Source organism: Adiantum capillus-veneris, chromosome 21, assembly GCF_014529385.1.
Source record: "Adiantum capillus-veneris isolate H3 chromosome 21, ASM1452938v2, whole genome shotgun sequence".
In the NCBI taxonomy this organism is placed as follows: Eukaryota; Viridiplantae; Streptophyta; class Polypodiopsida; order Polypodiales; family Pteridaceae; genus Adiantum; species Adiantum capillus-veneris.
The window spans coordinates 46,514,282-46,539,259 of record NC_140951.1 but is presented as its reverse complement, the minus strand read 5'-3'; the positions used below and the strand labels follow the sequence as shown (position 1 = coordinate 46,539,259).

Genomic DNA, 24,978 nt, shown 5'->3' with positions numbered 1-24,978 from the left:
AATAGAAAAGAATTGACTGAACAAACTTTTAGCACTCCAATAACAACTGAACTGAAAGAGAGACGACACGCAACACGGAGTGGCGGAATTCCACCCCAGAGAGTATTGGCCCCAAACCTTGGCGCCCCTTTCGGTATTTCTTTATATTTTGCATCAACACAGTACAAGCCGGAACTCCAGACTCTGCACCTTCTCCATGAAGCATGCCAGAGAATGAGCCCTAACCTCATATTTAAAGGCCCTTGGCCTAAAAAGCAATTACAGTGAAAAGCCTTCAAAACTCAAAAGCTTCTGGTCCAAAAGCAAAGCCAAAAAGCTGCCAGCGTAAATCACAGAAATCCGTACAGCCTGCCATGGCATCAGCCAGCGCAATTTTTGGAGATCTCCCTGCTGCCCTTAGGGTTAGGGTTAGGTTTCTGTAGTTTTAGGGTTAGGGTTTGTTGGTTTTAGGGTTAAGGTTTCCAAAAGTAGGGTTTGAAGGTTTTAGGGTTAGGGTTTCCAGAATTAGGGTTTCAATAGTTAGGGTTTTTGGCAAAAATTAGGGTTAGGGTTTCTGCTCTCGGGCAACCACGTCATCACTTTGTGACAGTTTAGGCCCCTCGGCCACATCTGTAAGTTGGCTCCATTCTTTAGGCTTTGACACGTCAGCAGTTTGTTACAAGCACCGTTGTTACAAATGTGGAAAGCATGGTCATTTGGCCAAGGACTGCAAATTCAAAGGCAAAGATAGAGATGCTACAAAGGACAAGGGTAAAAGCAAGCAACAATAGGAAAGCAGTGGCGGTGACTCAGGGAAGGACAACAAAGAGGGTGCTGGTGTGGTGATGACTATATTGGAACGGACTCCAGCCTTCTAGTCACATGAAGATCGGTGTCACCACTAGCTTCAGCCTCAGAGAGGCTTGTGAGTGGCAGAGAGGGACAAGGAGTGCTCTCTATAATTAATTTGGACCCTTGTGTTTGAGTTTTAATTATTGGTGTTTGGACCCGTAAATCGGAGTTCAATGCACATGCATCTGGCAGGGAACCAATTAGACGTTTAAAACACTATGGATGGGCGCGCCAATTCATTTTTGTTGGTCGGATGATGGACATGATGTGTTCCAGAGTTAACTTTGGAGTTAAATATTTTGGACGTGATGTGTTCACAGTTCACGAATGGGGATTATTGGACGTAGTGTGTTTTAGAGTTCAAATTTTCTACAAAGGCAACCGATGCTCAAGATGGCATTATTCTGAGGTACAAAGTAGAGGGGAGCAACACCGAGGTGTATCCAGTTGGTGGCCACTTTCTGGGGTGTCTGTGGTAGCTTCTTCATCGAGTTGGTCTCACTGTTGATCTCCACTATGAGCTATAGAGAGGGTGTTGGAGTTTTGGCATCTCAAGTGAATTGCCCAATGTGATCTCATTATTTAGTTTGGCTTTTAGGTATTTATTTTACTTATTTGTCAAAGTCTGGGTAGGGCAATTTACTGAGGTTGCTATATAAGCAACCCCTTGCCTCCATTGTATTACACATTCAATTATTCATTGCCAAGTGGTTCATGAGACCTCTCTCTCTCTCTCTCTCTCTCCTTGGTGTCTACACTTCCACATCATCAACTTTGACAACCTTGGCACCACTTTCGGTATTTCTTTATATTGCTTGAACTCAATACAATGCCAGTACTCGCGCTTTGCACCTTCACCCAGAAGCGTGCCAAAGATTGAGCCCTTTGCACATATTTAAAGGCCTTTGGCCTCAAAAGCAGTTACATGAAAAGCAGTAAACTCAAAAGCATTTGGTTAAAAAGCATTGCTCCCAAAAAGTTGCCAGCGCATTTTACGAAAATCCATATAGCTTGCCATATTAGCATGTTAATACGAATTGCAGACATCCGTACAGTTGCCACGTCAGCATGCTAGCACGAAATCGGGGCGTCCGTAGTGGTGCCACGTCATCAATTGCTACATAATAGTGTGAGTGTGTGTGGACTTGCTTTATTCAATCTCTTTACGTCACTTGGGCCCCATCGGACGGGGTCCCATAAGTTGGCGGGAACTCCTCTTTAGAAATACGACACTGGACAAGACTTTGCAAGTTGGTAAAACTTCTTCTGCTGCATCTGTTTCTTCACTTAGGGTTTAGGCTCCTCGGCCAGGATCTACAGGTTGGCTTCGTTCTTCAGTGGCTTGACACGTCAGCAGTTTGTGACAGCCGGCCAATCACACAAAGCCATGAAGTATGTGGTCCCTTGTCTTGTAAGCCTCAACGTCTAATACATTCAACCCCGTTTTCAAAAGACCTTGCAATTCCCCTCGCATGGTCACATACATGTAGCATGCATGTCATTTAAACTTTTTGTATCTCCTTCCGCATCCACTCAAGCATGGCATTCTTTTGATCTTATGTAGCCTCATACATTTCCTTTTCCATGTCTTGTTTTTGAGCAAAGACTCAGCAAGTGAGGCCCTTGAGTAGTCCGAAATACACCGAGATCGTACATAATAGTGGTTCAAAACAAGCACCTACCATCAAATGCATTTGAAAGCCCAATCGGACCCCACCAAACAAGATTTTACCCACCAAACTCAACTAGTATGGGCTTTATGGTCTTGCCCATCAGATGCCTTTGCACGTCATTATATCACACCCAGGCCCCTTATTGCTCTCAGAAAGGCACAATTTCAAGGTCGTCAATTGGGAAGCTAGTAGTAGCTATAATGGCAATGTCCCTTGGTGGTCACCTTGAGCTTGCAGGTCACATGAATAGAATACTCCATGGTATCGAATTTTTTTAATGTGAAACCTCTCTTAAGTTATAGGTCACTTTGAGCTTGCAGGTCACATGAATAGAATACTCCATGGTATCGAATTTTTTTTACGTGAAACCTCTCTAAGTTACCCTTCAGGGGCACACATGGCAATACAGAGTAACCACATGAAAAAAGTCAAAGCATCCACGTGACTTGCTAGTACCAGCTTTTGCAAACGAAATAGTAACTAAAGACTGATTATCAATTCCCATCTACGGCTCGTGTGGGCTACCCATGCCACTCTTTTGGCTAAAAGCGTCTTATAACATCCTCTTCACTCAGTAGTAAGTAACGTCATTGGGGCCACCATTTCTGGTTCTAGGAGCACAATTGCCTTTACATGTCACTATGTGACACAACATGTAAATGAGAAATTCCGAGCCTTATGCCCTCCTCATATCTACCATGCGTACACATAGAAGAGAACCAGTGGTCAAGATTAACCAACCAAAGACCAATTGGGACTCACCCCAAAGGTTGGCGACCATATCAACTCGGCGACAGGATGGTGAGAACGCAGGCAGTGCGCAAGCGATACACAAGTAGGGCGGTTCGTTGCAGGGCGGCGCTATGGCATGGGAGGTATTGCGCAAGGGCTGCGACCAGAGAGCCGATATCCCAGGTCGTCACGTGAAGGCGGTGCCCAAAGGTGGTGAGTAGTACAGGTTGGAGCTTGTCGCACGTTTTTTTTCCAACGCTAAGGGTTTATATCCCCCCCCCTTTTCCTTAAGTTGGTGCCCAACATGTTTAAGTAAAGGACCACTTACATTTCCTTTAAAAAAACAAAGTGTAACCCTTTTAAAACAATTGATCCGGCCTGGTGTGAACACTTTGGGTTAAACCCTAGTACAATTAACTCACCTATAAAAGACATGCCAGCAAGTAGAGCGTGATGTCTGTGTCACCGAAAGCTCTATCTCGCACGTGAGCTCTCTCTCTCACCCTATACCCTACGCTCTCTTTCTCCCCTGCTACTTACCACTAATTTCTTATTATTTTACGTCTTGGGGGCCTTTCCCAAGCTAGCTCCTACTACATACTGTCGTATTTACTTGCACATTCAAGCGCCATGGCGTCACCTGACACTTCTCCGCATGAGAATGGCGCCGCTTGCATGCATTAACCCATGGAGGAGGCGCCTCTTCCTCCTCCCGACTCCACACACATGCACGGGCTTTGCACTGAGGGTACTCTTCCTCCATCTCTTGTTACGGATGCATTCCTAGTGGAAGTGCTACAACACCAACTTCAAGAGATGCAATGACAACTCACGGAGTTGCGTGCCCATTTTTGCCCGCGGCCATGAGCGCCTTGCCTCTTCAGTTCCATCTGGACTCTTTTAAAGGAAGAAAGAACAAATGTGAAGAAATTGCGATTGTGTCACAAGACGGGCACCACGTGCCAATAGAAAAGAACAGACTAAACAGACTTTTAGCACTTCAATAACAACGGAACTAAAAGAGAGAGAGAGAGAGAGAGAGAGAGAGAGAGAGAGAGAGAGAGAGAGAGAGAGAGAGAGAGAGAGAGAGAGAGAGAGAGAGAGAGAGAGCGCACACGACACGGAGTGGCGGAATTCCACCCCAAGAGAGCAATGGCCAAAACCTTGGCTCCCCTTTTGGTATTTCTTTATATTGGTACTCTAGACTTTGCACCTTCTCCAGGAAGCATGCCAAAGAATGAGTCCTTGGCTCATATTTAAAGGCCCTAGGCCTTGAAGAGCAGCTTACGTGAAAAGCTTGAAACTCAAAAGAAATTGGCTCAAAAGCTGGTGCCCAAAAGCAAGCAACGCGTTTCGCGGAAATCCGTAGAACTTCCACATGGCACTGTTAGCGCATTGTACGGATACATATTACTGTAATCCGTATTGGTCTGCCATATCAGCATGTCAATGCAGAATACAGAAATTCGTACAGCAACTGCCACGTCATCATCTTTTACGTAGGTGAGTGTGTGCGTGTGGTCCTGCATTATTTTAATGCCTTTAGGTCACTTGGGCCCCATCGGACGGGTCCCATAAGTTGGTGAAAACTTCTGCTTCTTCTTGTGCTGCTGCTCCTCCTTAGGGTTTAGGCTTCTCGGCCAGGATATGAAGGTTGGCTCCGTTCTTCAATGACTTGGCACGTCAGCAGTTTGTGATAGATTGACTTATGGCTGGCGAAATGGATAGCCTACTTCAATTTGTATTGTTTCAGTAATGTCCAAGCATCGGTCAAATACAAATCATGCTCCAAGGCAAAACTTATGTGTGGTGGGTTGGGTTACGACCTAAGTCAACGACTAGGGGCAAATTTTCAGACGGTCTTTCACGCTCGTTTTGTGGAGGTGGAAAGATTGAGTGTTTCAAGAAGCTGTTCAAGTTGGAGATGGGCAAGAAAACTCTAGGCGCTTACTCACAGGAATTCAAGGACTTTGTCCATGAGACGAAATTTATGGACAAAGTCCTTGGAAGACCCGTAGGTCATATTGCAAATGCTTTATCTATTTGGATTGCCGCCGGCTTACCAGAATGAGGTATTGTGGAATTCTATTACTTCGCTGAGGACATCTACAAGTTTGCCAAGAATTACGATAATACCTTGGCGGCTTCTAGAGGTGGCCTGACGGACGGGGAAACTCCTCGCCGTGGTGCCTCCACGACAAGGTACAAGTGCTCAAATGCTTCGCCAGCCACAAGTCAATCATCGGACCCTCCGCAGAAGAAATCGAAGAATGAGAGCAAATCAAAGGCAGCGTATATGAAAGAGGAAGCCGTCTACCTCCGAAGTAGCGACTACTTCCGTAAATGTTGTCAACAATCGAGGTACTCTTTTTTTGATTCAGAGATTTTTCATGTACGTAGCTGCCCGTGTTGTCGCGTTAATAAGGTTGTATTTGGCCCGCATGATCTCCTTTGCATTAAAGGAGAGATCAATTTCCACGTTGTGACGGTCTTATTTGACAACGACTCTACTCATAATTTCATTTCTTCTTGTGTGGTACAAGCACTTAAGCTCAACACGTCACCCGCAAACCATCCGTATAAAGTTCGTTTTGCGAAACGTAGGAGCGACCGATGGACTGAGGTTGTATTGCAACTCGACCTCCGAATCTAGTGTTACCATGAAGTCTTGGACTTCCGCAGCATGGGCCTTGAGTATGTAGATGCTATTTTAGGCATGCCATGGTTTTACGATAAGACAACTTCTTTGTCTATCAATTATGCATCACATACGAGTTTTCTTTTGAACTTGATGGTGTGTACCATGTGGTCGAGGGATCTCCTTCTTCCTAATCGTCGATGATGATGTAAATCTGCTTTTAGCTGATGAATTCAATGCGTTGTCTCATGATTGTTGTGTGTAACTTGCAGTTTGTTGGGTTAAAGATTGTGTTGTTAATTTCCCGTCTCAATGTCATTCTCTTTCTTCAAAAAGTGATGTTACTGCATTGGAAGTTCCCAAGTCTTTGTTGTTCATGATGTAATTAACAAGCGTTTTGGATTCCGTTTTGGTTGAGTTTGCGGACGTCTTTTCGTCGGATTTACCAGATGGCCTTCCACCTCTCGTGGGCCTGATTTTGATCATAGCTTCTGCCCAGTAGCCATCCTGTCTCTTGACAACCTTATAGGTTCAGCCCGAAAGAGGAAGATGAGATAGCTAGGCAGCTTCAAGCGTCTCCTTGGGGCGCTTTGGTTCTTCTCGCAAAAAAGCAAGACAGAGGAATGCGCTTCTGCGTAGATTACAAAGGTCTCAATAAGGTCACCGTCAAGAATAAGTATCCATACGTCGCATGGACGACCTTATGGATCGACTCTGGGGTGCTTGTTATTTCACCAAGATCGATCTGTGTTTCGGGTACCATCAGATACGGATACATCCACGACGCACCTGATGTCCCGAAAACTGCGTTCCGTACACGGTATGGACATTACCAGTGTTTGGTTTTACCCTTTGGGTTGATCAAGGCTCCTACCACTTTCAACAAATGATGAATAATGTCTTTCGTGCGTATTCGGGAAAGTGGGTTGTTGTGTTCCTCGACGATATCTTAATTTACAGCAAAACACTTGAGGAGCATCTGCAACACCTTCGTCTCGTCTTACGTGTTTTGAGACGAGAAAATTTGTATGCGAAGCAAAGCAAGTCCAAATTTTTCCGCATGGAATTGCTGTATCTGGGCCACTTCATCTCGGCCGATGGCATTTGCATTGACCTCGAAAAGATATGTGTTGTTCTGGATTACACCATTCTTCACCATTAGGCAAGTGAAATCCTATTTGGGTTTTACCTGTTTCATTCGGAACTTTATCAATGACTACACTCGTATTGCTGAACCCTTTACTCGTTTGCTAAAGAGCGTCCGAAGCAAAAAGCATACTATGAGTCCGTCGGTTTGATGGACCGATGAGCTCGACCAATGTTTCCAAACATTGAAGCGGCTTGCTACTACTGCATTGATGTTGCAGATAGTGGATCCGAACAAACCCTTTGCGGTGGAAACGGAAACAATGATTATGCAATTGGTGCTGTCCTATATCAAGATTAGCGGCTTGTAGCTTTTGACAGCCGTAAGCTCACAGATGTGCACACGTTATTCCACATAGGAGAAGGATTTGTTGGCGGTCATTCATGCCGTGAAAGTTTGGCGTCGTTACCTCGTTGGTGCTCGCTTCATGGTATGGACGGACCACCATTCCTTGAAATAACGTTGTGATCAGCCCGACCTTCATGGTTGAAAGGCAAGGTGGGCCGAACTCATGCAGAAGTCTTAGAGTCACGCTTCCGTAACAATGCTATCAATATGGTAGCCGATGCCCTTAGTAGAATTCCGGAGGTCAACACTTTTTCGTTTGCTGAAATTTTGACTGACTTCTATCTTTCTCTCAAAGGGTGTTGCCAAAATGATTGTCACTTTGGTGCAATCTGGCAACGAGTTACGAGTCCAAGAGGAACACGTAGCTCGGAAAGCTATGGCGTCTAAACGCCTTTGAGCAAACTACAGAGAGAAAGGTAGCGGATAAATATTCCATTCGTAATGGATTACTTTTCAAGCAAGTCAAAGTGTGTGTGCTTGTGGATGAGGATATCTGCAAGCAAATTTTGTTCTAGTGTCATGATGCACCTAGTACACGACACCCTATCATACACCGTACTTTGGCCTTGGTTGGCCGATATTTTTAGTGGCCGCACATGAAAGCTTTTGTAGAATCTATGGCGGGAATGCGCGCAATGTCAACTCTACAACGTCAAAAACCTGCTGGATTATTATATCCTTTGCAATTTCCCGATAGCAATTGGACAAGCATTTCTATGGATTTTGTAGTTGGATTGCCCCGAACCAACCACGGGCACGATGCCATTTGGGTCCTCGTTGATCGACTCACAAAAATGGCGCGATTTATCCTACACGTTCCACCATAAAGAGCCACGAGTTAGCCCGGCTTTTTGTGGAACACTTATACAAACTTTATAGTTTTCCCGACGAAATTGTCGGTGATCGTGATCCAAAATTCACAGGCAATTTTTGGCAAACGGTTTTCCAGAAATTGGAGGCCCGTCTGTGCATGTCGTCCTTACAGCATCCTGAAACTGATGGATAGATCGAACGCACAAATCAAACTATGGAGGACATGCTATGAGCGTATGTCTCCCAACATTAGTCTGATTAGGAACGCTATCTCCCACAGATTGAGTTGCCTATAACAGTACAAAGCACTCTGCTATACTGGCTATAGCCCATTTATGCCACTGGATTCAAGGGGATCAAGATGCGATCGGTAGCCGATTTCTTACATGGTATGCAAGAAATGCTCCAGATCGCAAAAAAGAGTATTGATGGCACAAGATCATGCCATGTTTTATGCTAATCAACATCGGCAACCTCACAAAGTCTAGCAAGGCATGTGGGTGTATCTTAGGGTACCAAATGATTCCGAAACGATTTGAACTGGTCCATGGTCGAAGTTATCTTCTCGCTATTGTGGTCCGTTTCAGATCACAAAGAAGATGAGTGGGGTTTCTTACAAGGTAGGCTTGCCTCCAAGATTTGTTGTTCATCTCGTGTTCCACATGAGCCGTCTGAAAGAACGATTGGGGCAGGATGACTTAGTAATTCCTCTTGAGCAAGTCCTGAACTTGGAAGATACTACCCGTTACGTTCCGAATCGGTTCTCAGACCATAGGGTCCTCAAGTCTGGTAATACTTCGTACCCCGGGTACTTGATCAAGTGGAAGTATTGTCCTTAATCCCAAGCTACTTGGGAATCAATTAGCTCGTTAAGGAATGGCTTTCCCAATTTCATAACCGAGGACAACAATTAAAAATAAGGGGGGAAGTGTTATGTCCCCAGGCATTAGGATGGGCGCCTGCAGTATGTCCAGCCAGTGTGAATGTGGCCCTCTAGTTATGACGACGTGTAAATAGGACTCGAACCTCATTTGTGAGATATCTTGTGTGATCACCACACTTGGACTCTTGGCCCATTGCAACTCTACCCTCACACCCGTACTAGTGTGGGCTTGGTGGTATGGGACATCGGCCCTTGCGGCAGAGGCTAGCTTGCTTGGTTGCAAGCTTGGGGGTGACCCGTATTCAATATTGGCTCTATGGTTGGGAGGTGAGCCCTGATGTCCACTCACCATGTGTGTCTAGGTGTGAGTTTGGCTTGTGTCATGTCACGTGTGTAGGATGGATCTGGCGAGGGATTAACAGAGTGGATATGAGGCTAATCTCCCACCCCATAGAGCCAATATGGGCTACCTTTGAGACTGGGAGCCTGCAGTCAAGTGGCTAGCCTCTACCACAAGGATTGGTGTCCCATACCACCAAACCCACACCAATATGGGTGTGCAAGTAGAGCTGCCAAGGGCTAGAGTCCATGAATGGTGATCATGCCAGATAGCTCACTAATTGAGGGTCGTTTTATTGGATTCGTAACTTCCCTAACCATAGTGCCATGTTCACACTAGGCCGGATACCATCCTATATTTGGACTCCAGTTTGGTGTCGACTTTCTATTTCCTTCTCTTTTTCCTATTCTCAGCCTGGCTTCCCAGAAGGATTTTCTAGATCATGTAAGTATTAGATTCATTTAGTTTCATTTTTGTGACGTATACATCTTGCTCAAAGAGCTCACACTCCGAATCTCTAGCTACAAGAGGGGCTGAGGCCTTTAGTTTAGAGCTCCTTGGTTTAAAGAAAACCTTAAAAGAAGCTTCTATAGACAGCTCTATTCAGGTTTATAATCTTTTATTTTTGGAAGCGTCTACGTTAACTGTTGCTACGTTATAAAATGACCATACGTCCCATGAATCGCCCCCGACTCTGTGCCCTAATTCACAGGTCCATACAGACTGCCATGTAAGTATGCTGCCGCAGCCTTGTCTTGTGTGAGTGAGAATACAGTGAGTGAGTCACGCCAGCGAGTTGTCACACTTCAGACTCTTGGAAAGCTGACATGGAGCTATGTATGTTATAGGTGAGGATGCATTTATCAAAGAGTTGAAGGATTCATTAAAGTCTGCAAAAGGTCGTCACTATGAGCAAGAGCCTAGTTCTGAAACTCTATGGATCCATAATTGTAGGAGAAAACGAAGAGCTAAGGTCACATGTTGTCAAGGAAATCAAATCGTTTAAAGATGTTACAGCGAAGAAGATGGAAAGTGTTGAAGTTTGAACATCTAGTGAAACAGAATGTTGAGTGGGTAAATGTGGGGGCTAATAGAAGTGCCCGTTATAGATGCTTCTGAAGTTGGTAATAGTCAAGACAATTAGTAGGTACTCAATTCAAAGTTTACATACATGGAGAAGAAGAGGGCGTTTCTGCCATGTAGGACGGCAATCAAGGGAGAAGTTTTTGGGTGAGGATTTTACTTTCCTGTAAAAGGTGATCATCATTGCTGCGGCAGACCTGCATGATTGTACACAGCCTATGAGACCTTGATGAGAGTAGATGCAGGTTACTTTGAGGTCACATTCAATTGCTGAGGCATCTCTTTGCTTGACATTTTGGTTACAGCTAGGGGGGAAGTATTGACACTAACCTAGGAGGCCAGGAGAAACAAGAGGATATGCTGGTGTCTTTTTCGAGCAGAAGCTAGAGGGGGAGATCACATGTTAGATAGTCTGCAATACACACATAATCATATATGTGTGTATATAAACACAGCATGATGCACTACTATGTAATGATATTATGAAATACCTTACTATCGGGGATATTGTACCAGCTGTAGTCATGGCTACGCCAGTTCTCACAGTTTGAGCTTACAGAAATGACCTCATAGGCATATAGCGACAAAGTCTGAGATCGATCAACACAACTCACGTGGGTGGCAGGTATGATGATGATGATGGTGATGATGACTGTAGAGAGACAAGAAAGGTTACAGTGTGGGGCGGCACTTAGTACATGTACTACACATCGGCATACTCGTACTCATTTCCAAGGGCTTGTGCAGGAGAAGAAGCAAGATTATCTGGCCAGATTCGAGTCAAATATTTATTCTCAGTTCTTGGGAGAGGATATGAGAGAATGGAGAAGGTTTGATGAGATCCAGCCACTGATATAGATAATTTTCCCTGATGATTGGTATGATATTGGGATGCCCCAAATCAGGACTCTTATGTTCCCCCCATTGGTGTCTAGGCCAGTATGTTGCAGTTTCTTTGTAGAGGAGAAGGTGAAACATGCTATATGAAGATGTAAAACTTAAAAGTAGGAGAGCCCAAGACCATGACCATCTCATAGCAGGACCATTTTGCACATGCTTGTGATATTCTCGACCTAGGAGGATAGTTTGTGAGGGATTTCCGGCTAGCTGGTCCAACCATACGATTGTACAAATGAAGTGGAGACCCGTTGGATCCGACCAACTACAGGACCATTATGATCAACGATGCATTGGTCAAGATATGGGAATCTATTGCAGAGAAGGCTTTAAGCAGTTCGGCAGAGACCTATGACATGAATGATGAGATCATTGGGTGAGGCTTGTTTCTGCCAGGGGTTTTTTCCTCTAGAACATTTTGACATTGAGAGCAATCATTGGGGAGGGTCGAGCATGGAAAAAGAGTATCTATTCCTGCTTTCTGGATCTTTGTAAGCATTTAAAATGGTGCCATGTGTGAGATTGATGAAGAGGCTATATGATAGTGGGGTCCTTGTGGAGATATGATGGAGTACCTTAGATAAAACAGTGATGGATAGAGCGCAAGCCCCTTCAAGCATGTCAGATCCAGTCAGCAGCACCACAGTGGACAATAGGGTTTCCAGCTTTCACCTACACTGCGTGGACTTTAGCTAGACGAGGTCGCCTGATATACTGAGAGGTGGAGCGGGGCTCAAGCTAGCTGGGGGGTGACATTGTACTCAATATGAGACTCACCCAAGGCGCCATAAAACATTTTGTAGGCCTTTTGCACATTCAGCGACCAAAGGATAAATCTTCAAAACTCCAGAGCTATGCTTTTCAAGTTTCAACACCTTCACTGCTTGGTAACTATATGTGCTTATCAGTTCAATTTTGGTGGGAGCATTGTGGAGTCTGTCAGACTATGCATATTTGGGATTCAGGAAATACCATCATAGGGCCGCAATTCTGTTGTGGAGAGACATGAAAGGCTCAACTTGCTTGAGCATATGCAACACTCAGCATTTGAAAGGCAGTGTGCTCATGTACAGTTAATGAGTCACGTACCATATTATGGCTTTCCACTCTTTTTTGATCTCTTGAGATACAGCTGCTTGGAACATTTTTCAATGAGGCTGATGGTTGTCCTTATATGTTCTGGTATATATGTAAAATTTGTTCTTAATTGGTCAAAGGGAGGGGGGGGGGGGGGGGGGGGGGGGGGGGGGGGGCCTCTCGTGTAAGTGGGATGATAACTGCTTAACGAGTAGTCATCACTATCTCTTGCCCTCTTTGTCTTCTTACGTGGAGATTTCAAGTTTTCATTGAATGTAAGTACCCAGACAAAGAGAAGTCTCCTTTCTTGTTTTCGTTTTTATGCAACAAATGTTTCTTGTTTCTGCTTCATATCTTGAGATCTAGATGATTTTAGCTACTCGTAGAATACACTGTTCACTTGAGGTTCTAGTGACAAAACATAGTAACTCTTAACTAGTGTCTGATGGGTCGACTCTTGAGCAGCTTTGGGATGCTAGCACCGCCCAGACATTGATGCAATATAAAGAACACAAGAAACGTGCTTGGTCGGTGGACTTCTCCCAAGCTGACCCTACTAAACTGGCAAGTGGCAGTGATGATGGCTGTGTCAAGCTCTGGAGTATTAATCAGGTAGCTCTTAGTGCTTCAAGCATTCCCTCTGGTAAGCGGCATTTGAAGTAAAAGTATCTCATCCTAATTATCGTTATATTTTGTTTTGTCTTAAGGAGGGGAGCATTGGAACGATAAAGACAGAGGCAAACGTGTGCTGCGTCCAATTTCCAGGGGATTCGGCACATCTGATAGCCTTTGGCTCTGCCGACTATAAAGTGTACTGTTACGATCTGCGTAATTTAAGAGTTCCATGGTGTGTGCTGGTAAATCATAGCAGAGCTGTCAGTTATGTGAAGTTTCTGGATTCAGAAACAATTGTGTCTGCATCAACGGATAACACTTTGAAGCTTTGGGAGTTAAATAGAACAAACGTAGTTGGAGGTGTCTGCAAGGTGCCTTCTCTGACATACACTGGTCATACAAATGAAAAGGTAACACTTTCATTTCTTCTATTTGCAGTGTATATTGTTCATCTTGTCCAGTTCTGGATAATATGACGGTGTTCAGTTTGTCCAACACCTATTATCCTACATGGTACTAGGCTTTACATTGATAGGCATGCTCTCTTTCCGTGTGTAGAACTTTGTTGGACTCTCTGTAATGGATGGTTACATTGCATGTGGCTCCGAAACCAATGCGGTAGGTCTTTGATTCAAGCATGTTTGCCATTCCACATCTTTCATCATTGGAAAATTGTTTAAAAAGGGTCTCATTTGGGTCTTTCAGGTCTTTGCCTTTCATAAATCTTTACCCATGCCAGTTGCTACCCACAAGTTTGGCTGGGTAGACCCTCTCACTGGAAAGAGCATGGGAGATGATACGGGAAAGTTTGTGTCAAGTGTGTGCTGGAGAGCTAAGTCCCAGACTCTGGTAGCGGCCAATTCTTTGGGAAATGTAAAGGTCTTGGAAATGGTATAGAGGATTTCAATTCATGATGAAGGAATCATTATTGGACGGGTGGACATCATGAGGCATAGTGGAGGTTCCTTCACGTAGCATATGCATATTCTTGCCTTTGTCCTCCTGAACGACAGCAAAGACAGATTTTTCGACTTCAAAGAGCTCACATCCGGCCTTTTGATCGCTGCTGCAAAGTTGGTGTATAGAATCATCTGGGACAACCACACATGCCTGCTTAGTTTGTATATAAAGAGACTCGTAGGAGGCACATGGCTAACTCACGGAGTGAGTTTTTGCCACATTAGGCATGCAAATCACACAGAAATGTCCTTGGCTCTTGGAAGAGACAGGCGTTGCTGCCGTGTTTTTTTGAGGTCATCTGCACCTACTGCCATTATGGTGGTGCATGAGCTTTGTAGTAATGCAAGAAAATGCATTTTCATAGGTCTTTGGAATCATTCATCCTCAGATGTGGGAACTGCAAAGCATAGATTGTCAAGCAAAGTTTCTACCGATGGTGAGCAAAATACCTTTCAGCATCTCTCAATAAGAGGATGCCGTTGGCCATATTTGTAGTGTTGTATCCATGCATCGAAGCGATGCTCATTTGATGGTCATGTAAAGTTGTAAGCAGTTCAAAGTCATTATAATGATAGCAAGTTTTGCCCGGCCCATTTTTGGGCTCACATTCTTTAAACTTGGATGGAAATCCTTGTGTTTCAATTAGCAACAGACAAGGAAATGCTTTGGTCCTTTTGCAGTCTACCTGAGGACAGAATCTCAGTTGTGCGCACATGTGCGGGAAGAAATGTCTCGGTCCTTTTGCAGTTTATTTTTGCATTGATTACCTCTCGTGTGTGCGCAGGTTTCTTTTGCATAAATTATTGTAGGCGTGCGTGCAAGAAATGGGAAGAGGAAGGGGGTGGGCAGGGTGGTGGTGCAGAATGCTTTTGGTGCGTATTTTTTGAGGTTTTTTTTGGTTACCTATTCTTTAAGGAAGTAAGTTCAATAACTAGTGTGACTATAGGTGGCAGTGTGACTATAGGCGACGCATAAAGCCAGAACCCTCTACTCTAAATGGAACGGGCAAATCTATTGTCACCAGAGTTGTGGGTGATTCAGAACATTATCTGGCCCTGTATTTACTAATCTCTCTCAGAACTTAGTGCACTCCAAATTTACTTCTGCTCCTAAGCTACAACATTATCTCTGGTGCATAATGTAAGGAGTGAATACAAGTGTACTGTTTAGGATACATCGTTGGTTAAGGGCAATCTTGTGCGTCCAAGAAGTTGTAATGTACATCCTGCCTCTCCTATGGAACAAATTAATCCAACCCGAATCTACATCTTGCGTCAAGTGGCCTTCATGCCCTCAACTATTGATTCCATCATGACTTGCTCATGTGGCAAGTTAGGCATTGGAGTTGGGGCATGGGCTAATGAAGTGTTGGGGCAATGATGCTCGCATCCAGTCGCTGATTTTACCTTGTTATAGTAAGGTTATGAATAAAAAATGCTGGTTTCAAGCTTCATGTAGCTCTGAGGTGTAAGGCTTACAGAAGAAGTTATAGAGGTGGTTAATACCAAAAAAATTGAAAGGTATTCCTAGTGGTTTCAAAAAATTTAAAAGGTATACCTAATTTAAAGATTCTCTCAACAACAACAAAAATGATGTGTTAGTCTACAACACGTAGCAATGGGCAATGACGAAGCATGTAGATTTGCAACAGTATCAATTAAAGATGGGATGCAGCATTGTGTGTGTGTGTGTGTATGAGAGAGAGAGAGAGAGAGAGAGAGAGAGAGAGAGAGAGAGGACACTTTGAAGAGAAGAAAACGCTAAAGAAAAAATAAAGGGCTTGGCCTCCATAGCTATTTGCCCTTCCTTGGAAAGCAAAAGGCATATGAAGGTGGAAAGTCAAAAAACCTTTTATGTCCATATAAAGAGGGATTTTTCAATTCCTAAACTCACCCTTCACTTAATTCACTTAATATGTTTTGATTTTGATTTTTAATTTTTTGAGATTGGGGAGACCTAATAAAAAAATCAATTAAAATTGCCGATCAGGGATGATCTTAGAAGTTAAGGTTCGAGCTCGCAACCAGATTTATTTAAATTTAATTTAATGATTGAAAAATCATGAAGGACCTCCCAAATCGTTCAAGGCTCGCTGGCTCGCTGATGATAATTCGTTTTCTTTTTCTGTTGTCGGGAGTAAGGTTTTACTTTGTCATCATCTCTGCGAACTCTTCGTAGTCGATGAGCCCATCCTGTCGTCCATGACAAGGTCGTCCTCAGATCTATCTCTCTCTCTCTCTCTCTCTCTCTCTCTCACACACACACACACACACACACAGACACGACACCCACTCACCCCCCCACGGACAGCATAAGCTCAATTACTCACTTTGTTTGCGTCTGCTTCTGCCAAATTTTCTTTGATCGCATTCCATTATGTTATGCTGCTTCAAAGCAGTCTCTTAACTCCTCTTGCGTGATGAAGCTGTGCAGATGAACGAGCAGGAGTCACAATCAGAACAAGCATAATTAGTTGCTTGCATAATCAATATTTTGATGTGTACCCGCAATTATCTCTGCCAAAATACTGAAATGCCTCAAATAGGTGGTCTTCCTTCCCCATCTTGTTCATGTGTACTGTGGCAGGGATGAATTCCATGTAGTTTTTGATTCCGGTTTTGTCAACATCAGCCTGTGTGTATCACCAAAAAGAGCGAACAAGCGTTGAGGTTGGATGCATGCCGCCAATTGAACATACTCATAGTCAGAAGACTATGTATACATATAGAAGAAGCATATGCAGATCTGTCCGTGCATCCATAATGGGTCTCTTGGAGCCTCGAGAGGCACGTGCACAAGCGTGCCAGTTATACAAAAGAAGTCACAGCAAACTGTATAGTTGTATAGAGAAGTAATGGACATTCATATGTAACATACACAGCTTGAGGTTTACTAGCTTTCAGTGGAAAATTGTTGAAAACAAAAGGCATTCAATTCTCTATGAAGACGAAGACAAAGAGCAATCTCTTCATGTTTATTTTAATAAAAAACATTGGATGTGCTCATGTATGCCCCCCTGCACACTCACTCGTATGCCGACCTGGCTTCGATCAAAAGCTAAAAGCCTACAGAAATCGGGCTGAGATATTCTTATGCAATTCGCACACATTTTAGAAACTGATAAAGAGTTTTTTATAGCTCTTACCGTCTCCATAAGCCGTCGAATTTCTGTCTCTGCAAGATCAGATCCTTGCATGGCCAGACCTTGTCTCAGTTCATCAAGGGTGATTTTACCATTTCCGTCAGTATCCATTCGCTTGAAAATTGATTTAAGTCCCATTATCTCCTCCTCAGGTAGACTATTAGCTATAACCTTGACAATCACAATCCAAGGACCTCAACGACATGAATTGAGTACAAAAAAATGCATCCAACAATTCACTAATTCAGAGTGGTACCTTGAGAGCAGCTCTCTTCAGTTTGTTCATTGCTGGGAATTGCTTCATTCTTGTCAACACCACAGCATTTTAAGCAAGTTTGCTTTGCTGTGGTTTCCATTTAGATGAGAGCTCATGGCTACGCATTTTTGGGTGAATGATATTTTCTAATGCTTGTAACTTTTAAGCTTGTATTAACATTCTTACATTCTACACACATATCCCCTTGTTAAACTCTCTGAAATTTTTCTAATCACCTAGCTTAAAAAAAGCTCTATCATGCAATCATGACTGCCTTTCAGGGCTTGACAAAATCATTTTTCCCAACCTAAGAAAAATGGGGCACAACTTATTTTTAGGTTGAAATTTGATTTCTTCAAAGAGACTTAGAATCTAGCTGGGATTTTGCAATTTTAAAAATTACACTAAACCTTGACTACCGCCTTTCCTTTTTCTTCAATGGCAACCCTTACTTCTGATTTACTGCTCATCTTACTCAAGATGTCCCGATGTTTTAGACGCAGCTTGCGGTCATACACCATCATTTTGTTAAGGAGGCCTTTGGCTCACGACGAAATGGATGGCCATGGACTACTTGTGAGGTCTATGCCGCCCTTTTTTATGGCACTGAAGATATCCTCCGGTTTGTCACTATCTGCAAGACACAAGAACAATTTACTCTACATAAGCAAATCAGAGAATTTTATGTTGGTCAATACAAAGAATAATTGGCTCTGATGTTCTTTTGCTGAATTGAAGGTTCAAAACATAAAAATCCCTTGCCATGTTCACTGCTGACTATTTTGGGTCTTTATCATAATTTCTCGGTTGTAGCTTTCAAATTTTTCTGTCTCTCTTGTATGTTATGTATTTTAATTGATGATCTTTCTAAAAGTAGGTTGGTAGTGGTGCGATTTTGCACAAGCTTTTAATGAAATGTGATGTTTGCTCTTCTTTTGGAGAATGCTTGTCCACATCCACCTGGCGAAAATGGGGGAGCGACACTCAAAAGAATGTAGAGAATCACGCCTGCGCTCCAAATGTCCGCCTCGGGACCATAGTGTCGATTGAGTACCTCAGGAGCCATATAGTATGGGGATCCAACCAGGTTTCACTTGTGATGATCTGATTCCAAGTAAGTTGGTGCTTGCAGAAATAAACATTTTGAGGGCAAGTCAAGACTTGATATGTACATTTTTATTTTTGCCATAGAATGTTTTGAATTGATTAGGAAGAGACAAAATTATACATCATCAGAGCCCCAGGAAGGGGGTTGGGGATAGCCAGTTTGTCTTGACCTGGTTTGTGTGGAGATCGGCACCTACATTTGCATATGGCCAGGATACAGTAGAGTACACAGATGCATACACATACCTTGTTGTGGTATTTACAGGACCAAAGTTTACTCTTAAGAAAGCAGCAAATGCTAGATTGTCCAGAGCCTTTGCGGCCTTGGGAGGGTTGGAGAGGATGTGTTCACAAATGTAGTTTCAAGAACCACGAACAAAACTTTGGCTCTTTGATACTGTGGTGGCTTCGGCTATGCTTTATGGGGTCCAGATTTGGGGACCATCTGTGGATCAGGATAATTGGAAGTCAATGGAGAGACCTTTGGTATCTATGATTTCCCGAATGATTAGAGCCAAGGCCTCAGTACCACACACGATTATCCGAGCGGAACTAGTTGCCCCTCCGATAGAAATTGAAGCTCTTACCAGATCAGTGTCCTTTATACATGGTTTATGGGATACAAATAATTGCCGATATACTAGATTGGCCCTCGAATCCTCTCGACAATTAGCAATGAAAGGAGATACATCATGCTGGTATGCGCAACTGTCCTCGTGGTTTCATAGACACGGGTTCAGTATGGAAAGATTACCCCCCTTCCAATACTCTCTTGAGGCTCCATCACTGGCAATCACACGAGCGGAGATTAATAAAATCATCCGCTAGGATCTTATATAGTTGGACACTAAGAGGACATGGGTAGACCCTACACAAGAATTGGGCACGAAGATGGCCGACTACAAAGAAAACTTCCTACAACTATCTGAAGATGGTTTTGTGATTCGCCTGAGCTACATGGATACCCACCTGTCTCATGGTTTGAGATGTGCTATTGGCCAGATTCGTACATCCTCACACCAGCTGGAAATTGAATTTGGCAGATTTAGGGGAATCCCACCTGAGAACAGAATTTGCAAGTTATGTGGAATGGAGCCGGAGACAGAATTACACTACATATGCCATTGCACCATATACTATGAGATACGTGGGCGTTTCCATTGCCTATTTAAAGAAGGCTTTGGACCTCTAGATAGAGTCATGCAATACCAAGATCAAAGGTGCTTAGGCTTGTACCTACTGGAACTACATCGGCACAGGGATAATCTAATGAGAAGACAAAGAGCACTACAGCCTCAGAGGCAGATCATAGATTTCTTCGGATCGAGAGAAGCAGGAATGGAAGGAGAAGCAAGAGGCTAGCAGTAAGCACAAAGGAGTACCCACATTCATACCAAAGGCACCTTCATTGACAGGGCGATTGAGCTTAGGAAATCGAGACGACCACGACCGAGATGCAGAAGTACACTTCATCGGAGGAGACTACAACAAAGGATTAGAAGTATTCTAGCCAGACACCAAGAATGCTCCTAAGAAGTTTATCTAATACTTTGTATTTAGTTTTTCGCATTTATTTTTCACACTTTCACACTTTTCAGACATGGTAACAGATTCACCACTTTTGTATCAGTTTGGTCTCATAGGTCACTCTGGCCTTTTGAAGACGTTAATATAACATTTCATTTCATTTCTCTCTCTGTGTGTGTGTGTGTGTGTGTGTGTGTGTGTGTGTGTGTGTGTGGTGCCTTGCTTGCTAATCTCCACTTCTCTTAAGATTTTCTTGTTCATATCTAGACTCTAGGTGGCAACACGTATATTTTTTTTCTCAATCTCACTCAAAGGTAGAAAGAGGAAGAAGAAAAGAAGAGTGAGACAAAGAGAGACTAGAAAAGGTGACTTTTGAACTTGTAAGACCTGTAGTGGCCTGTGTCACACTGGGGCAGGCAAATGCTAGCCATGCAGAGGTGTCGGGCTGTCATTGGCGAAAGAAAAAGAAAAAGTTGGCCTGCAGATTTTGCCAGAGGGACGGGCAAGGGAGGCCGGCCAACTTGTGAGTGAAGCGGCCATCTCCAAAAAGTGAGCACGCGAAAGAAGAGCATAGGCCTTGAACTCTGCCCGTCAGCATTGGACGTGGACGTTCTACCACTTGGCTACATGCAATTCAATGTCAAGTGTGGGCATTGTTTAACTAATGGCCCAATGTGATGTCTCCTTCACACACAATGGGCGGCCATTGTGTTAATGACTTTTGTTTTCAACTTCGGGCGGCCATTCCTCCAAGCAACCTGGGCGGCCACCATTGGAGTAACCATTGGGCGGCCACTAAGCATGTCCCCTTGGGCGGGTGGCCCTCAAAGGACACCAATTTGAATGATACTCTTCCTTGCTCCACTACCTTCACACTGCCATGTTTGGCATGCATCCAAGCAAGGGATGGTTAGTGGCATGGTTAGCCAAGCCTGCCAAGCACGAAATTTTCCTCCAATAGCCCTTGACTAACAATAGCATCATGAATTTTGATGACCGTTAAAGTTGAATAGTGTCACAAGCCTGCTAGATGCAAGTATAAGTGATTGCATTTGAAGAATTGTCTCGTCTTTGCATTTGTTGAAAATAACCAGCTTCTTGGCCCTACCTCTGTTGGGTTTATCCCGCAATCATTGCATTCCAAGAGACAACATTCCGAACACGAAGCTCTCCAAGCACTTTTTGTGCTTCAGTACGAGCACCACACAGATTCCTTCCAGCTAATAATAGTCGTCGATTTGAAATTACCATAACTTGCCCGTCCGAATTCTGTTTGTCGTGTTGTCACTTCCTATGACCTTCATACGCTGCATAGAACATACACATCACTTGGCAAGGCTCCAAAACCCTCAGTTGGCACACGGACCAAGCCAATTAGACTGGTACAGTACCGACCCCCGATGAATCTTTAATGGCCAATATCCTGGCAATCGGAACTCTGATTGTGGATCTGAAAAGACCAATGATCTCCACAAAGTGAACACTTCAAGCCCATGCATTCATTTCATTTTTGTCCCCTCAACTGCAGTTGCTCAATCCGGTACGGATCTGCAATCGACTTAAACTTCAAACTGCCATAACTTCTTCACCGTAGCTCCAATTGATGAGCCGTAAAGACAAGCCGGTAGAGCACTTCAAGCACTGCAATTCTAGATTATAATCTCCCATCTGTGCTCACTTCAAGCATACTCATTTTTGGCAACATTAAAGCATATGTTGGCCCTTTTAAGCCGCATCTGGCATACATTAATCATTAAACTTGGCCTGTTAACAAGCCATGATCGTTGCTCACTAAATGTGTAGGCTTCAAAGAAGCTTAGCTTGCATTTCTCTGCTCTTTTCTCTTCAAAAATGTCATGTGACCGCGTGTCCCAGTGTGACAGGGGCCTAAGAGACCTACAGGGGCCTAAGAGACCTAAAGGGGAGAAGGAAGGAGAGGGAGAGAGAAGGGAAAAGGGGGAGGGGGTGGGGTCTTCGAAAGACCCAATGGACTTATGGGACCCAGTTAGTAAATATTGTGCTAAAACACAGGACGATGCCACATGCTCTATCACAAAAGAGGAGGGCACAACTCAATCAACACATAATTTTTTAAGTAAAGAGCGCTAGATTTGCATGGCCCTCTCTTTAAGAAACGCAATGGCCTACTTAATATCTCTTAAATGTCCTAATGGCTTCAAAAAAATTGAAGCACTGCCTACAAAGTGTAAGGATACTCTACACAGAAGAAGATGCAAAAGGAAAGGTAAGAATAAAAATATGAATGTATCAATGTACACATTGCACAATGGACCCTCCTTAAATGGACACCAAAACTTTTGACTTTCCACTTTCATGGGGCTTTTCATTTTCTAAACTCACTCTTTACTTATGCGCTTGAGATTGTTCTGAAAGGATTTTTATTTTTTCCGAGATTTGGGGACCTTTTTTGCGTGAAAACAAAAAGGTTTGCCAAGGTAACAAGCGCAACAATTTTTAGTTTCATGAATGTCTAAATTGAGAATGTGGCAAGAAGAGAATTGAGATGTGACCTAATGTTAATTTGTATCTCTTTCTTGATGCATGAAATTTTTTGTGTAAGATTTGAATTATGTAAAATCATTTCAAGTTGTACGTTGGGTATTTTCTTGATAGCATCAATATTGAGCTCTCAATATTGGGATTGTATAGGTTAGATTATAACCTTTGGAAGAAATTTGTAATTTATGTTTAACACTAGTTCTGTAATTGGACATTTAAGTGTCCTATTTTCTGACAAAGTTTTGGCAATTTATTTGCCAAGCTAGAAAACAATTTTTTAACACCTTGCTTCTACCATAGGTTGGTTATGAGAGAAAGAAAACATCGGATTTTTCTGCATGTCAAAATACAAGCCGTATGGAGAGAATTATGGTGATTTCTAAGTTGTATATTTTTGTTAACTTTCAAGTTGTTTTGCCAAAAAAATCATAAAATTATTTTATCTTTTTGGAGAGATGAGCTTTTTTATGTTTTTAAAAGCCAAGTGTTAGTATTTAGTGTTAAAAACAATGGAATGACCTCCAAGGAATAGTTTCAAAGTCAATTGCAAGTTATAAACATAATTTCATATTTGAGCATGTGTTGACTAAGAGCATAATTGGGACATAATTTCGGCCTTTCAAAGGCCCTCTCATGGAATTGGGGCTATTCTAGTGCAATTTAACAATATCAAACGACTTTATATATTAAAACCAAGAAACTATGTATTTTTTCGGCTCCCTAACTTACTTAAATCTTGTTGCTTACTCCCTATCTTGAAATTATGATTGTGCAAAAACTCTTGAAAATCTTGAGTCCTCCACAATTACAAACCAAGGTTTTAGGTACCTAAATTGTATCCATACCATGCACTTTGATACATTTAGATGTTATGTGTGAAAATTTTGAAGTTATTTGAGGTTTTGAATACTTATGTCTCAATATCAAAGTTTTCAATGCGCAGTTTTGAATATTTGAAATGATCCAATGATTGTTTCTTACCAAAGTGTTACCATATACATGTGGTAGTGATGTGTGTGAACACACTAGGACCGTCGGAGCATTTTTTCCCTCCTTAGGAGGTTTTTTTCCCCGAGCATTGTATATACGCCCATCACTCTAGGGCTATCTATCTTTCCATTGCACACTAAGTAACACACTCTCTATTGTGTGTCTTGAGCTTCCTTCATCTTCTCCAAGCCGTGTGTGTTTATCTGCAACCATAATTTCAACAATTGGTATCAGAGCAGGTTACGTCCTCCCGGGCTTAGTCGCCAGCTGCTCCAACACACGCTTGCTCACTTTCTCCGATTACAGTGAGCTTTGGCAAGCGTTCACAGGTCAACAAAAATTTTGGATGATATAGTAGAGCTCAGCCTGCTCAGATTTTTGATTTGGGCTCATTTTGACCTCCGTTTCCACTACAGGCAGTACTGTATAGGCTATTTCGTCATTTTGTGCGGAATCTTCGTCGGTGCCGTTTTCTGCATAACAGGTGCCTCATAGTCTTCTACGGTTTGTGCTATATAGCACGTGTTGTTCCCGCTCCGTTTCTCCTATTTTGGGGTAGTTTTCACATCAGGTGCAGCATTTACCATGGCTGACAACAACAAAGATGTGTTCAAGATGTTTGTTGCTGAGGACACGTTGGATGGGGACAACTACCCTATGTGGGCTTACATGATGCAACCTTTCTTGTGTCAAAGGGTGTCTCGAATATTGTGCAAGACATTGATGTACGTCTTGGTTTTGAGGATGCAGGCGATGTTGAGGATGTTGCAGGTCTTTCTGCAAGGATTGCTGCTATTAGAGTTGTTTTGCCTACGGTAGAACAAGCTCGTTGGGATGTAAAGGATGCGCAGGCTCATGCATTGATTGCGTTGTTTGTGAAGCGCACCATTGTTCCTCACATCCGTTCAGTAAAATCTGCAAAACAGGCTTGGGATATATTGGCTGGTCTTTATGCAATTCGCAATGAGGCTAAAATTGCTTTGCTGCGTAAAGAGTTGGAGTCGAAGATTATGCATGAGGAAGATGATATGGATACTTTCCGTGCTGGTGTCAAGGATATCAGTGAGCAACTTATTTCTGCAGGTGAAGTCATTTCAGACAGTTCCCTTGTGCAGACTGTTCTTGATGCCTTACCAGATTCTTTACCAGAATTTTGCTAGTACTTGGAGACTGATGACCCAAGGAAATCCTGAAGTTGTCAAGTTTGATGCATTATGCACATTGCTGTTGCAAGAGGCACTTTCTAGGAAAAACAGGACTAGACGGCGTGCAGTTGGACAGGCTTTTATTGCTTCTCAAAGAAAGGGTGGTAACAGCAATGCAGCCACTTCTTATGGTTCTGCTACGAGTGGCAAAACTTCTGTTCCTAATGCTTCTGCTGGCAGCACTTGGTATGGAA

The 24,978-nt window shown here is 43.1% G+C and overlaps 2 protein-coding genes and 1 pseudogene across 6 annotated transcripts in view; 2 read left to right on the top strand and 1 right to left on the bottom strand.

The window, feature by feature from the left end:
* Positions 1 to 14,421, top strand: part of LOC147430893 (protein SPA1-RELATED 4-like) — a 78,873-nt gene extending 64,452 nt beyond the window's left edge. For all 5 annotated transcript variants that reach the window (XM_086493417.1, XM_086493416.1, XM_086493419.1 and 2 more), the window contains 4 exons: positions 12,928 to 13,074; positions 13,170 to 13,487; positions 13,636 to 13,695; positions 13,783 to 14,421. In XM_086493417.1, coding sequence (XP_086349543.1) covers positions 12,928 to 13,074; positions 13,170 to 13,487; positions 13,636 to 13,695; positions 13,783 to 13,974 — 717 coding nt within the window. In that variant the 3' untranslated portion in view covers positions 13,975 to 14,421. The remainder of the gene's footprint in view (positions 1 to 12,927; positions 13,075 to 13,169; positions 13,488 to 13,635; positions 13,696 to 13,782) is intronic.
* LOC147430892 (uncharacterized) lies at positions 14,056 to 15,474 on the top strand. The gene is made up of 3 exons (XM_086493422.1): positions 14,056 to 14,473; positions 14,822 to 14,909; positions 14,984 to 15,474. The coding sequence occupies exons 1-3, from the start codon at positions 14,056 to 14,058 to the stop codon at positions 15,120 to 15,122; spliced, it is 645 nt and encodes a 214-aa protein (XP_086349548.1). The 3' UTR covers positions 15,123 to 15,474.
* A 602-nt stretch (positions 15,475 to 16,076) lies between these two features.
* Positions 16,077 to 18,525, bottom strand: LOC147430891 (calcium-dependent protein kinase 3-like; annotated as a pseudogene).
* Between the last annotated feature and the right edge of the window lie 6,453 nt (positions 18,526 to 24,978).

What these genes read in the sequence shown, in the direction of transcription:
- LOC147430892 (XM_086493422.1), top strand. Translation starts at nt 14,056, where the DNA reads ATGCATATTCTTGCCTTTGTCCTCCTGAACGACAGCAAAGACAGATTT. An exon ending in AAGCAAAGTTTCTACCGATG is followed by an intron (nt 14,474 to 14,821) that starts GTGAGCAAAATA and finishes GTGTGTGCGCAG; the next exon opens with GTTTCTTTTGCATAAATTAT. An exon ending in GGTGGTGCAGAATGCTTTTG is followed by an intron (nt 14,910 to 14,983) that starts GTGCGTATTTTT and finishes GTGTGACTATAG; the next exon opens with GTGGCAGTGTGACTATAGGC.